The sequence below is a fragment of the Hermetia illucens genome, chromosome 5, assembly GCF_905115235.1.
Source record: "Hermetia illucens chromosome 5, iHerIll2.2.curated.20191125, whole genome shotgun sequence".
Taxonomy (NCBI): Eukaryota; Metazoa; Arthropoda; class Insecta; order Diptera; family Stratiomyidae; genus Hermetia; species Hermetia illucens.
Window position 1 is genome coordinate 3,526,287 of NC_051853.1, and position 13,063 is coordinate 3,539,349.

A 13,063-nucleotide genomic window follows, 5' to 3' on the forward strand; every position below is an offset into this window, starting at 1 on the left:
AATAGTTGTGCCTTTTGTACCAATAATATCCTTCCACGATTTGGTATTACTTCCTAGATTATTTTGGCAATAGAAAAACGTCTCCTGAGGGCAAAAAGTATGCAGATTCTACAGATTTTCATGACTTAGCAGAGTGGACTTGTTGTCACTATTAGCTAACACTTTGACGTCTACTCCACCCTACTTCCTTAATTTAACACTAGTTAGCACTCCCATTCATCAACTGCAAAGTTAATTACACCAAGTGAATCTATCATTGAATATTCCAATCAACTAAACACATAAATAATCAAACTCTTTGACGAGTAATTGAATTCTTTATTGAATTTCCTTCCTCAAAAGCTTTTACTCGAAATGGATGTTACGAATAAAGGACGAAGCTTCCATCCAATAATGGAGTCATTTTGGTTTGAAAACTATCCCAAATGACTCTATCAAGGACAAATTTTCAGTTCACATTTTCCCTGCATGATGAAGACTTTTCCATCCCTACATACATACATACGAAACCCACCCGCTGTTACATATTTTGGTATCCTTGTAGTAGCTTCGATGCTTTTGAAAATTGTTAAGCTATTCGATTGTCCCTTCTACGACAACGACATTAGAGGAAATAAATTATAGAAGTCTTCCTTCCTCCCATGTTGGAGTAGATAAATAAAAAGAGACCAGGAAAGGATTCTAATATCTAGGACAAGTCGGTTAAGGATAAGAATAACAAAGTAATTGTCCTGTCCTGTCTTAGATGTTGTCTGCTCCCATATTCGAGCCTTTCCTAGACGGCAAATAAGATGGCAAGGTGGCAGGGGGCCACCCATGCAGTAGATATTTTGTTTGCTAGATAAAAACCCAGATGACCAGATGATTGCCGAAAAGCATTTAAGTAATTGCGAACGATATTTCTGGTTCATTGTTTAGCATATCACTTTAATCCTGGAAGAGATTTATTCGTGAATTTGTTTGAGACTTGAGACTGATTAAGGGAGAATAGAACCAGATGATCCAATTAGATATGAATCTCTGCTTACTTGCCTTTTGGAAGCAAGACGACGCCCTGAACATAGCAAAGAAATAAAACACTAATAACGCCTCCTCCCTAAATTAACAAATTGGCTTTCGTATAATTGACAATTAGAGCGTCAATACGTAACTTTTTTTGTGTCAATTAAATTCTACATTTCCTCCCTTCAAGACTGAACTCTGAATCAAAATAGCAAAGCCATCCCCCATAAATTCGGGGCCCGCTCGAAGTTATTCTCGAAGGCGCGAGATATAGCAATTTCATATTTTAGTACATGCCTGGAAGCTAGTGAAGGGCGGGGCGGGGGTTCTAAGGTGACTGGTTACATCAAATATTTATCAACGATGTATAAAAAAATCAATCAATCATGCCTTATTTGATTCTAAGTATATTAAGCACACAACCCGGGGCGGAATTTTATTGATTATGATATTCTCAAACTTCCCTCGTATACTTCCCTTAATTTGATATGACCCGACAGAGGATGATAATAATAATAATCTTCGCAATTTCCAGTGTTTTCTTTTCTTCAAGAGGTAGTAAAAAGGAAATAAATTTAAAAATATCCTTCATGCAGGAATGAGAGAGATCCAAGTGATATCGATGAGTTGAAGTCATTCAAATGAGCCCTGGAACTACGCCCAGTCAATATTGGAAAACCTTTTCTCGTCCAGTCCAGACTCTCTGTTGAGGGGTCGCACCGGGGTGCTTCTTACATTCTTCATTAGATTTGAAGATGAAATAAGCTGATGCCGTCCATTAAAGAGGTCGATAATCAAAGCACAATTTTTCCAATTCTTCTGCTCCCTAACTTAGAGTTACACCGTAGTCGGTTCGTTTACCTCCCCCCGCCTCATATTCTGCCCTCTTCCCTTGGAAAATTGGATTTTGAAAGGATATGCCGCAACAGCATTGCAGCCTGCGAGAGGGCACAGGACTCAGCCCATGACCGCCATCAAGAGCATGGCTCTGGTAAAATATATAGAAACCTGAAAGATGTTTTAAATTTATTTATCGCCATTGACAATAGGCGGACTGCACTCCAGCCTCCATTGTGCAAAGGAAAAACCGGGTCCGGTTGTGGGTAAGGTGGAGTGTGTCTCCAATTGCGAAAGCTTTCCTGTAGCCGGAGAAACCTTTTTGCTTTTATATTAAATCTATTATTCAATAAGACACCACTTTCAGGATATAAATTAAAAGTTAATGGAAAGTTTGTGAAATTTACAGCCTTGGGTTTCCGCGAAAGTATTTATCGGTAATATTGTCGCTACTAGCAGGCGGCTACCGATGATATTACTATCAAGTTGCTGCTTTTGTCGAGGAACCTTTCGCGTTAAGGACATTAAATTACTATTGGCAAAAATTTAATGGAAAGCTCGTTGGAGGAAATATCTCTAGGTCCTGTTTCAGATGTTGTATATGGATATGGAGGATAGAGTTTATTGAATAGTATCGGAGTTTGGAAAAGGGATGTGGAAAAATGAATCAAACTGTGATCAGTATTGCGTGATAATTAGAACTAACGCATCTGAATTTAGCTCTAAACAGTTACCGATTTTCGCAGAATCGTCCATTAGCAGGGGGTTTAACATTTTCTAGAAACTCCATATATCAGCATCACAAATTCTCGTTTACTTTCTTCTTTATTGCACTGAATTCGTTATTTTAATTATTACAATACCTTTTATCACAATTACGTACAATTCTTCTCAAATAGGACAAATTCCAAAGATGGCACTTCTCTGGCCGGCAGACGAGACTTGAGTGAGAGATTGACACTGTTGCCCCCAGTCTCATGTCAGTCCGTCAGCTGTTTCTGCCGCCATTGAATGCAGCGGCGGAGGCGAATTCATAATGGCGCCTAGATTCGCGCCTGCAATGTACCGCCACATCACTGCACCACCAGCTGGCATCGCACAGGTTCAGCGAAGCAAACCGTCTGCGTGATCCCGCTAATGCGGTCACCGAGCCAGTCTGACGCTTCGCGCCCGCTGTTTCGAAGCGGTTGTCTTAGGTGTACTTAGGCCTGCCTCAGACGTCGAACTTGAACGAGTGCTCACCTCGTTCCAGAACTCTAAAAGGGCCCTCGTATGGTGTTTGCAGCGGCCTCCGAGGAGCGCCCACTCTAATGAGGACCTGTCTACACGTTTCGAGATCCCTGCGAGTGTTAACCTTCCATGTCGCGTGCCGACACGGTGGAGTTTTTTTTTGGGTAGGGTAGGTGAATGCATTTACGCACACAGTGTTGGACTCCCGATTCGGTACGTCATCGGACTACCAACTAAAAACCTCCCCGTCGTCAGAGAGCTAGCCTGGAACCGTTTGTCACATTACTTGGGGCCAGCCCCCGAACTCTCCCGCTTTGCGGAGCCTTCAAATCAGGGAATTCCTTTCACCAACGGGAGGGGAGAGGAGGAAGGGAACTGTCAGTTCAAGGAACCCCCTGCCATCCGGCTCCTCCACCGGTCGAGTTCTATCTTCTTAGCAACGAGAAGAGCCCGAACGTAATGGGCAACACGGTTCCACCTGTCAGCAGTCCTCTGCATCTCTTCGACAATGTTGTCTGGAGAGAGATCCCCTGTGTTTAAATAGAGCTGCTGATGAACCCCATCCCACCTTCCACAAGAAAAAAAAGTGTGGTGGGCATCGTCCACAACTCCATTGCAAAACACACAATCCGGAGAACGCGCCTTTCCAATCTTGTGCAGGTAAGACTGAAAATTTCCATGCCCACTTAAAAATTGGGTAAGGAAATAGTCAGTCTCACCATGCTTCCGATTCAGCCAAGCACCTAAGTTGCCGATGAGCCGCGCAGTCCATCTGCCTCTAGTTTCATTTTGCCAAGAGAGCTACCACTCGTCTAGAGTGTGTTGCCGTTCTTCGCGAGCAACCACCTCCCTTGGCTCATCTCCCTTGCGCTTGTATATGGCCTGACGCTCCCCAGCAAGAAGGGCAACGGGGATAACTCCCGCGATCACCATCACGGCCGGTTCAGAGACTGTGCGGTACGCAGACGCCACCCGTAAAGCTCCCCGTCTCTGTACTTGCGCGAGGCGTCTACGATATACCTCCTTGTTAAGAGCGCCAGCCATACCTCTGCGCCGTAGAGCAGGGCAGACTGCGTTGAGCTCATCAGGAGACGTCGCCTACTAGACGTAGGACCCCCAATGTTTGCCATTAGCCTACTTAATGCCGAAACTCCAGCCGCAGCCTTGTTCGCTGCTGCTTGGATTTGCTCAGAAAAACTCATCTTTGAGTCAAGAGTCAACCCGCGGTACTTTACCGCCGATTTTGACTCGATTATCGACTCGCCGAACGATATGGGACGCAGGGTCAGAATTCTCTTCTTAGTCAGGATGACTACTTCGGTTTTTTTCCAGTGCAAGGTTGAAACCCTGAGTAGTCATCCATCCGCTTACCCGTTGCATCAATATGCCGAGTCTGCTTTGCGCCTGTTCGACAGTGCGTCCTGCAACAAGCGCTGCGACATCATCTGCATAGCCGACCAAGCGCGACTCTTCTGGCATGTCGAGTTTAAGCAGACTGTCATAGGTAGCGTTCCAGAGGTCCGGCCCTGGGATGGATCCCTGTGCTACCCCCGATGTGACCTCCATCCACCTTTGACCCTCTAATGTTTCATAGAGCAGGGAGCGGTTCCTCAGATAGTCCCTCAAAATCCGTAAGAGATAGTTCGGCACGTTGAAGGTATTCTCTAGTGTGCCTAGAATGTCTTTCCATCTTACGGAATTGAAGGCGTTTCTGACGTCAAGCGTTACGAGGAGCACCACCCGTCGAGTTCGGCGGCTATGTGCCTCTGCTCGTCGAACGGCGTCCACGACCTGCATGACAGCATCAATTGTCGATCTCCCTGCCCTAAAGCCAAACTGCCGGGGAGATAAATCTCCGGCAGCGCGTATCGCTTCAGCGAGTCTACTTCTGATGAGCTTTTCGAGCACTTTCCCAGCAGTATCAAGCATACATAGTGGGCGGTATGAAGACGGCAGTTCGGGATCGCCTTTCCCTTTAGGGATCAGCGCAAGCCTTTCAACTTTCCAACGAGCAGGAAAAATGCCCTCTTTCAGGCAAGCATTGAATGTGCCGAGCAGTAGGTCTGGCCGGTGTTGGAATACCAGTTTGTATACCTCTGCTGGAATACCATCGGGTCCTGGCGCCTTTTTGTTTTTCATAGAGAGCACTGCCTGTTCAAACTCTTTTACAGAGAAAAGTGGACAGTCCTCTGCGCTCTCCGCGCCGACGTCACCATTCCATACGGGGTGTGCAGGGAAGAGTGCCCTCACAATGCGGTCCATCTGCTCGGCCTTAAGTGAACAGGGTTTCCGCAGAGCTCCAATTTTTCGGGTTACAAGTTTGTAACCGAGTCCCCACGGATCCGCATTCACCTCGTCGATCAGGTCTTGCCAGCTGCGAGCTTTGCTCTTGTTTATTGCGCTGCGGAGTCTCCTTTTGGCTGATTTGTACTCCATCATTATGGTACATGGCTCCCCCGGTCGCCTAGATGTTGTGTTAAGCGGCGAAGCCTATGACACTCCTTCCGGAGCTCTGCGATTTCCACTGTCCACCAATACATGGAAGGTTTGCCGCGCCTCGATGTCTTCCTGGGCATGGAGGCTCCGCAGGCCGTCGTTATCAGGTTCATAACTGAATTTACGACAGTGTCAGCTACGGCGCCACCGCTCCCAGGAGTACCCTTCAGCGTGGCCCCACCTGTTCCCAGAGTTTCGACAAACTTCCCGGTGTTCACTTTCGCGATGTTCCATACACAGAAAGATCGCTGGGGTGGCGCACACCGAGAGTGTGTGTCCACCACTTCGAAAGCAATGTATTGGTGGTCACTTGCCGAAAAGTCTTCCAGAACTCGCCACCCATCCACCAGCGACACCAGTGATTCCGATGCGAAGGTTACGTCTGGAATGCTTCCTTTGCAGCCCGGGCGCCGGAACGTTGGGGTGGATCCGGTGTTTAGAACTACCAGTCCTGTTCTCGCCGCCATTTCCAGAATTCGTTTCCCTCTGGAATCTGTGTGTGGCATGCCCCATTCAAGTGCCCTAGCATTGAAGTCACCCCCCACCAGGATCCGCCCATCCGTGCTTAAGATAGCGTCCTCCAAAGCCTCAAGCCTCCGACGAAAGTCCGGCATCGTCTCATTCGGCGTAAGATAGACACTAAAAAACGTTATCCCTGAACACCGAATCCAAACAAAGCCGTCCCCTCGGCCTTGGGCAAGAACCCCCAGGAGGGTGCCGTCCCGAACCCAGATGGCAGCGGTACCTGATATGTCTGGGTGCCATGAAACTGGGCCCTTGTTTCGGTACTGCTCACTGATGAGTACTAAATCAGCTTTGGTCTCCGCAGCGAACTGCGCTAGCAACTCGTGAGCGGTTGCACTCCGGTGCATATTGATTTGTAGGATGCGAATCATGTTGACCGTATCCTAGCTCTTTCCAGTTCTGCTCTGAAAACTGGACACCGCAACGATCCCGCAGTGTGCGCAATGCTCTCATCAGTCGCGCCACGGTCCCTGCATAGGACGCAGCTTTCCTTTTCATTGCAGCTGTTCGCTTTATGGCCATCCTGACCGCATTTACGGCATGTTGCCCTTCTGTCAGGTCCCCGACAGTTTGCAGATGTGTGCCCATAGTCCAAACATCTGTAACATTTGGTTGGGGCGGCCCGAATTCGTATCCTACACACTACCCAACCAATTCTTATTTTCCCGCTGTTTAGAAGCTTCCTCGCGTATTGCTCGGCAACTTCCACCACAGCGAGTTTTTGGCCTCGGGAGTTTGCGGGGGTGATACCAATCCGGACATTGGTTACCTCCGGCCATTCGCGTTTGATGGCCTCTTCTAGCTCGTTCTTTTCCGTGAGACAGTCAAGGTCTCGGATTTCTAAAGCACACATGGGTTCCAGGCTAGAAACCAAAGCTTTTTCTCCTAGAAGCCCCTTGACTGCTTCACAGAACGTGACTTTATTTGTAGTCTTCGGGCCTAGTTCGACTAAGACTCCACCACCTTTCGTTTTACGTATGGAAGACACCTCCGCTCCGTTGTTTTCAGGTTTGATTTTGTAACGGATTTCACTGAGGACTTCCGCAAAAGTCTTGCCTCCCGTCGGCTTAATAAGCAAAGCTGGCGGTCTAGTACTCCTTCGTCTCCCCACCTTTTCTTTTGGCACTCCATCCTTCGTGTCCGCCTTAGTTTTAGGCAGAGGTTTTTCTAATGGCGCGACGTCTTGTTGTCTTTTGATCCTCTTCGCCTTCTTCTTTTCAGCCCTGGAGAGTACCTGAGTGAAGTCTCCTTCAGATGTCCCTTCCTCCTTTCGTTTTTTACCAAGTTCGCTCTGCAATGCGCTGTCAGCGATCCGTTTGGTACTCGTGGTGTTCTCCTCGGGAAGCGCGGTTGTTTCTGCTTCCTGCGGATTTTGTCTTACTTTCCATGTTCGCCTATAGTATGAAATCCTGTCCAGGAGCTCTTCCAGTTCCATTAGCCCGTTTTTCACCCCCTTACCGACGTTTTTCTTAAGGAACGTCGAAGATCGCATGTGCTTCACAACTGCCGTGCATTTTTTAATAAGTCTTTCCTCTTCCGCTTGTGCCAGAGTAATCGACAGTCCTCCCACTCGGCTTATATTCGAAACCATTTTATTAGTTTCGGCAGTTTCCACTGTGCCTCTTTCCCCAATTACAGCACTGTGCTGTATGGTCTGGGTTCCTCCTATCTGTGTTGCAGGTGCCGCATCACTTTCCGAGCCTTTCTCTCCGTCTGCGCGTGCCGATGTCTCGTCGGGTATTTCAACCCTTGTTGCGTCCTTCGCTGGGGCGAACGGCGCATTTTCGTGCTGCGAATAAACGCAGTCAGCTCACTCTCCATTTCCACTATTTCCTCGTTTTGTTCGTTTTTTTTCTCCATTTGAGTTGTTTACCAGCGCATCGTGTGCAAGGGGGCGGGCCACAATAGTCAGGAACGGGTATACCCTCGGGGACACAGCCCCTACCCCAGTTCCCTGAGGCCTGACCTACGCTTACCTGATCCCGGAATTCACGGACGGATCAGCGCTCGCTCGGGGCAACGCGGTCTACTAACACCGGTTCAATGCACACTACCCGACCAGGGTCCCGAAGGGGCTGGCTCCTGATACACGCCACAACTACCACCTTGGCAGAGCTTGGCTCACATCACCCCATCGACGTCAACAGGGAGTTGTCGACGGCTCCGGGGACTCCCAGTGTGTCCCAGCGTGTATCGGTCATTAGCAGTTCGCTCTTCACCGAGAAACTTTCTCGAGGCTACTACCTAGGACGCAAGTATTATGCCAGCTAGGGGGTCAGAACTACTTGCTCGGGCACCTCGGGGACGCCACTCCCCGTATCGTAAACGACCCATGAAGGATCGTTGACGATCCCTGAGGGCATCGACACGGTGGAGTTGGCCGCGTCTTCGATACCGCGTCTCTGAGCAGACGCAGTAGTCCAGAGTCGCTTAATCCTGCTCTGATGTCTAGCACAGGGTTCTTTCCTGTACATTCCTCTCGTTGGGCTGTACGGCGAGCTAGAAGGACGAGGTGCCAACGTTCCAGCATACCATTGGACTGTCGATGGTATGCAATAGTCCTATGCAGTTTTCATTCCCTGGTCCGTGATAATTACGGCTGATATACCAAAGCGCTGAATCCGCTATCGACAGAGGCCCTCGGCATAAGATTGTGCCGTAATTTCAGACAGAGATGTCGTTTCAGGCCACCGCGTAAAGTCTTTAGGAGTCTCACAAAGGGTTGATGATGTCGAGATGGTTGGTGTGGAAGCACTTGGTCGACCTAGAGAATACATCTAGTTCATTTCGTATGTGCTTGTTGACCTTGCAATTCTGGCACGCGAAGCCATCCATGGACGGCTATAGGTATTTTTCGGTTAGTAACCATTTATCGTCCTGATGCCTGAATGTGCAAAATAACGTATTGCGTGAAATACATCCCTGCGGAAATCGGCTGGAATGAATGGCATGGATCCCTTATTCACGGTCTCGTGGTGCAAACAAGAGTTTGGGCCGACGGTAGGAAACTATTTGAACTTGCATCTGAAGTTTTCCTTCAAGCTCTGAACTCTGTGTCGTCTTTTTGTGCCTCGACGATGGCCGTACAATCAACCGCAGCGTTGTCTGTTACCTCCGAGATTCGAGAGAAAGCATCTGAAACAACATTTTCTTTTCCAGACACGTATTGGATATCAGAAGTGAAATGAATGATATAACTCAAGTGTCGAAGTTGGCGAAGGGATGCTTTGTCGGGCTTTTGCCTAAGTGCGAAAGTAAGGGGCTTGTGGTCCATGAACAACGCGGACGGCCTGCCCTTAAGGGAGAAATGGTAGTATTTTAGAGAGGGGTACGCGGTGGGTAGCTTACGATCGTAGGCAATGTAGTTGCGCTGAGCTGTTTTGAGAAGAAGCTAAACGGTTATCAAATTTGATTCACCCGCTGGTGAAGAGCGGCTGCTGTATCTGAGTATCGACGAACATAGCTAGAGATGCATCTGGCTCAGCGTTGCAACAGTAGTATTGTATCAACAAGCTGCTATTTGACACACTACCTCGTGAAAATTGTAAGGAGGTGTGGTACTGCGCTTCGGGTAACCGTCGCCAAGCCACCCAACGAGCCTGGTTTTTTGTTGCGCTAAACGTGCATCCGGAGGTGCATTTAGTCGCTTGGGCTCCGTATATTCGATGGTACCAACAAACCGCCGAGGCCGATGACGCTCTCAGTGCGCGACTATCTAAACGCACTTTTCGGGAAGCGGACCTCGACCGTGACTGCGATCGAGATCCACCTCCCAAACGCTCCCCGAGCTTTGTAATCGCGCCAACAGTGTCCTCACCATTGCCTTGAGCTCATCCACCTTGCGAGTTATGTCTCGGGAAACCTCCCCGACCACGGAGCGCACATATACCTTTATCGGCGTGGCGGAGAACACCTCCAGTCATCTCAATTCCGCTCCACCCAATTGTCAGCTGTAGCGGACAACACCTCCAGTGATCTCAATTCCGCTCAGGCCAAGATGGCACGGAAGCCCTCCGGGAGTCGTCGCAGCCAGACAGACTTTATCAGCTCTGAGCTGACCTTATCCCCACTCAGCGAGTAAAGTCGCCAAGCACTTCCTCTCATAAGGATCTTGGCCTAACCTTCGGTGTATGTCAACTTTTCAGGTTGTTGTTGTAGATCAAGAAGATTCGTCTCGCGGCGCATTGCTTGAGTTTGTATGATGGAAGAAAAGCATCGCACATGTTTGATGTTCTTCAATCACCTACGTGTGAAGAGTTCTGCGGAGTGTTTTGGTGGAGTTGGTATCATGTATGTGATGAAACAATTTTAGGAAACATAAACAAGAAAACCATCTTTACACCATCCACACATCGGCACACCAGTCCATGAACCAAAAGCGCGACGCTTCCAGCAAGCTATCTTGTACTCCCGTATATTAGTACACATTCCATGCCGGCTAAGATCTAGATTTGCTTCTCCAGCATGTAGTCTTCTTGGTGTAGCTCTTTCCTGATATTTGACGATGGTCAACTCGAATAATCATTTGGTCTCCATCACCAAATTATAGAAGTTGTTGAACAGGCACATTTTTGAATTAGAATCCGTGTCAGCTTAGGAGCCAGTTGTTATTTTTAATAAAGAAATACTGATAGTCTCATCACGAGGGTAGACACAAATCTTCCGACTCTGCCTCACCTCTCGTTTGCGCAACAAAATGGACACACCCCACTACTATCTTTTTATGGTTCGTCCAAACACTGCAAATTTGTGGAGCGAGAAAGGAAGCAATCGTCCAAATCGATGCCTTTTTTAACAAAAATCATAATCAATCACATAACATAAATCTAACATCAATTTCTTTTTCAGGACATCGAACACTGTTACTATCACGGCACTGTCAAAGATTATCCTGGAGCAAGTGCAGCCTTTCACACATGCAACGGAGTTAGTGGCGTCATTCATGTGGGAAATGAAACGTTTGTGATACACCCGTTTTACGGCGGCGATCTTTCGGTAAGCATTATTTTAAGCCAAATTACGAAGTTCCCTTTTTGCTACAATAGGTCCAAAGGAGCGATGTCAAATGATCCAGACAGTCAAATTGTCGAACCAAATTAAGAAATCAAAGGGGCACCAAAATGATTTCTCAATCAGCTCTCGGTTTTCCCCGCTATATGACAAATGACGCCATCTTGTTGCAACCAAAACTGACTTCAATTTCATGTAGCAAACACAACATTACGTTTTTTCATACCTGATTTTTGGAAGACTATGGACCAATGACTTCACCAAAAATACATATCATCACTGAAGATGATTTTGCTATGACCCAACAGATTTTTTCCAGCTAATCCAAAGTCCATTCACTGAAGACATGCGTCAAACCTCATTTGTCCGACCTTGGCTTATGCACAAGTTTTTTGAGCTTTAAAGCCAGGATCCCCGTAAAATATAGCAAGTTGACCAATAGGATAAAGGAAACTGTAGGGATCGGCACTGAATCGATTCCCAAAGGCCTCAGCTTAAACTCTTTGTTGCCACCGCTATGTTCTGATCGATAGAGTACCAACCAGAAATGTAAGCCAAGTGTCTGGAGGTGATTAGCACCGCTACAGCCCTCCGCTTCCAGTGATTGATTGCAAGGAAACACTGATTCAACTGGTGGATCGCGTCATGACGCCGACTTTGAATCTGTGGTGTTGTTATGGTTGAAATGTTCAAGCCCTGCCTGGTAACGATCAGGAAGTCCAACCCATCTGCCAGATTTCGTTGAGTTTGCCACTTCAAGTTGTTAAACGGGAGCTTGAGCTATTTTTTTGAATGTCTCTCCCAGGAGTTGGCATTGTCACGAGGGCTTCTCGTTGTTGGTCCGGGTCGGGTTCTCTTCAATATCGTCGGGCATCGCATAGGCAGGTTTGAGTCAACCAATAGGATAATGTGATGATACTTCCGACAACTTCAACTTGAAAGAACTTATCCTATCTGCTGATGACCCGATATGGGTTCTATTACGGAGATCAGGGTGTTTCCTTTATACCACCCTTAAAGAAGATAAAGACATGGCTTTTTGTCGCCAGGTCTTTGAATATGAAAACTCTTTTGCAGTCTTGTTGACTCCCATTGTCTGTACGTAACATTTGGAAACATTGTCTCAACTCGTTGGCGAAATTAGTCGTGTATTCCTGCTCGTTGTTGGACTGTAAGTTGAAAAATTAGCCTGGGGGGCGTAATGGCTAATCATACTGCAGTTGCGCCAAGGTCTTCCTTCCAAACTGTGCGATTGTCTAGCAACATGACAGTTAATGCTTTCGTCCAGCGGCTATTGTGACATTGTATTCCTGTCAATAGCTGCCGGATGAAATGTGGGTTGCGCCGGTCAGGTTACTGAGTTCTTGAAACAACCTCGATTCAAATTGTCCTCCTTGTTCTGTGGTGATCCGAAGTAGTATGCCAAACCTGGAGATCCATGTGTCAAGAAACATTCAGGGAACTATGGTGGCAATCCCCTAGTGCTACTTCCGGTCAACGTGAAAAACAATCTACCATGTTCAAGCAGTATCGTTACCCCCCACAATGCGGCTTAACGATGAGATCTAGATATCCGTGCTCGAATCTAGATGATGTTGGACACAAGGGTCCCGACTGGTGCAGCCACTTGACGAGTCACGTTTGATCGCTGACAATTATTGCAGCCACGCGCCCAATTCATGCAATCGGGTTTGCAGATGGCTTAATATACTTATGTGTTAAAAGTTTAACAGTGACGTTTGCCCCCAGATGGAATAAGTAGTGTAAAAAATAGGTTTTCGTAACGGGTGAGTGATATAAGGTCGGATGGTACCAGAAACTACATCACACACCACATTTGTCTTTCCCTATCGTAGCATTTTTAGCTCTTCGTCCGCGGACTGAGATACACGCAAGAGGGCGGTGCTTATTAGAAGCATTCGATCAGTTGGATGTAGTTCTGAACAACGAAGGTGATATGAAC

The 13,063-nt window shown here is 47.4% G+C and overlaps 1 protein-coding gene across 10 annotated transcripts in view; it reads left to right on the forward strand.

The window, feature by feature from the left end:
* The window catches only part of LOC119656644 (zinc metalloproteinase-disintegrin-like jararhagin), a 973,582-nt gene that overhangs the window by 619,012 nt on the left and 341,507 nt on the right, over positions 1–13,063 (forward strand). For all 10 annotated transcript variants that reach the window (XR_005250066.1, XM_038063100.1, XM_038063098.1 and 7 more), the window contains one exon: positions 10,939–11,085. Coding sequence is in view for 9 of the 10 variants with exons in the window: in XM_038063100.1 (XP_037919028.1) it covers positions 10,939–11,085 (147 nt within the window). In the remaining variant the exon portion in view is untranslated. The remainder of the gene's footprint in view (positions 1–10,938; positions 11,086–13,063) is intronic.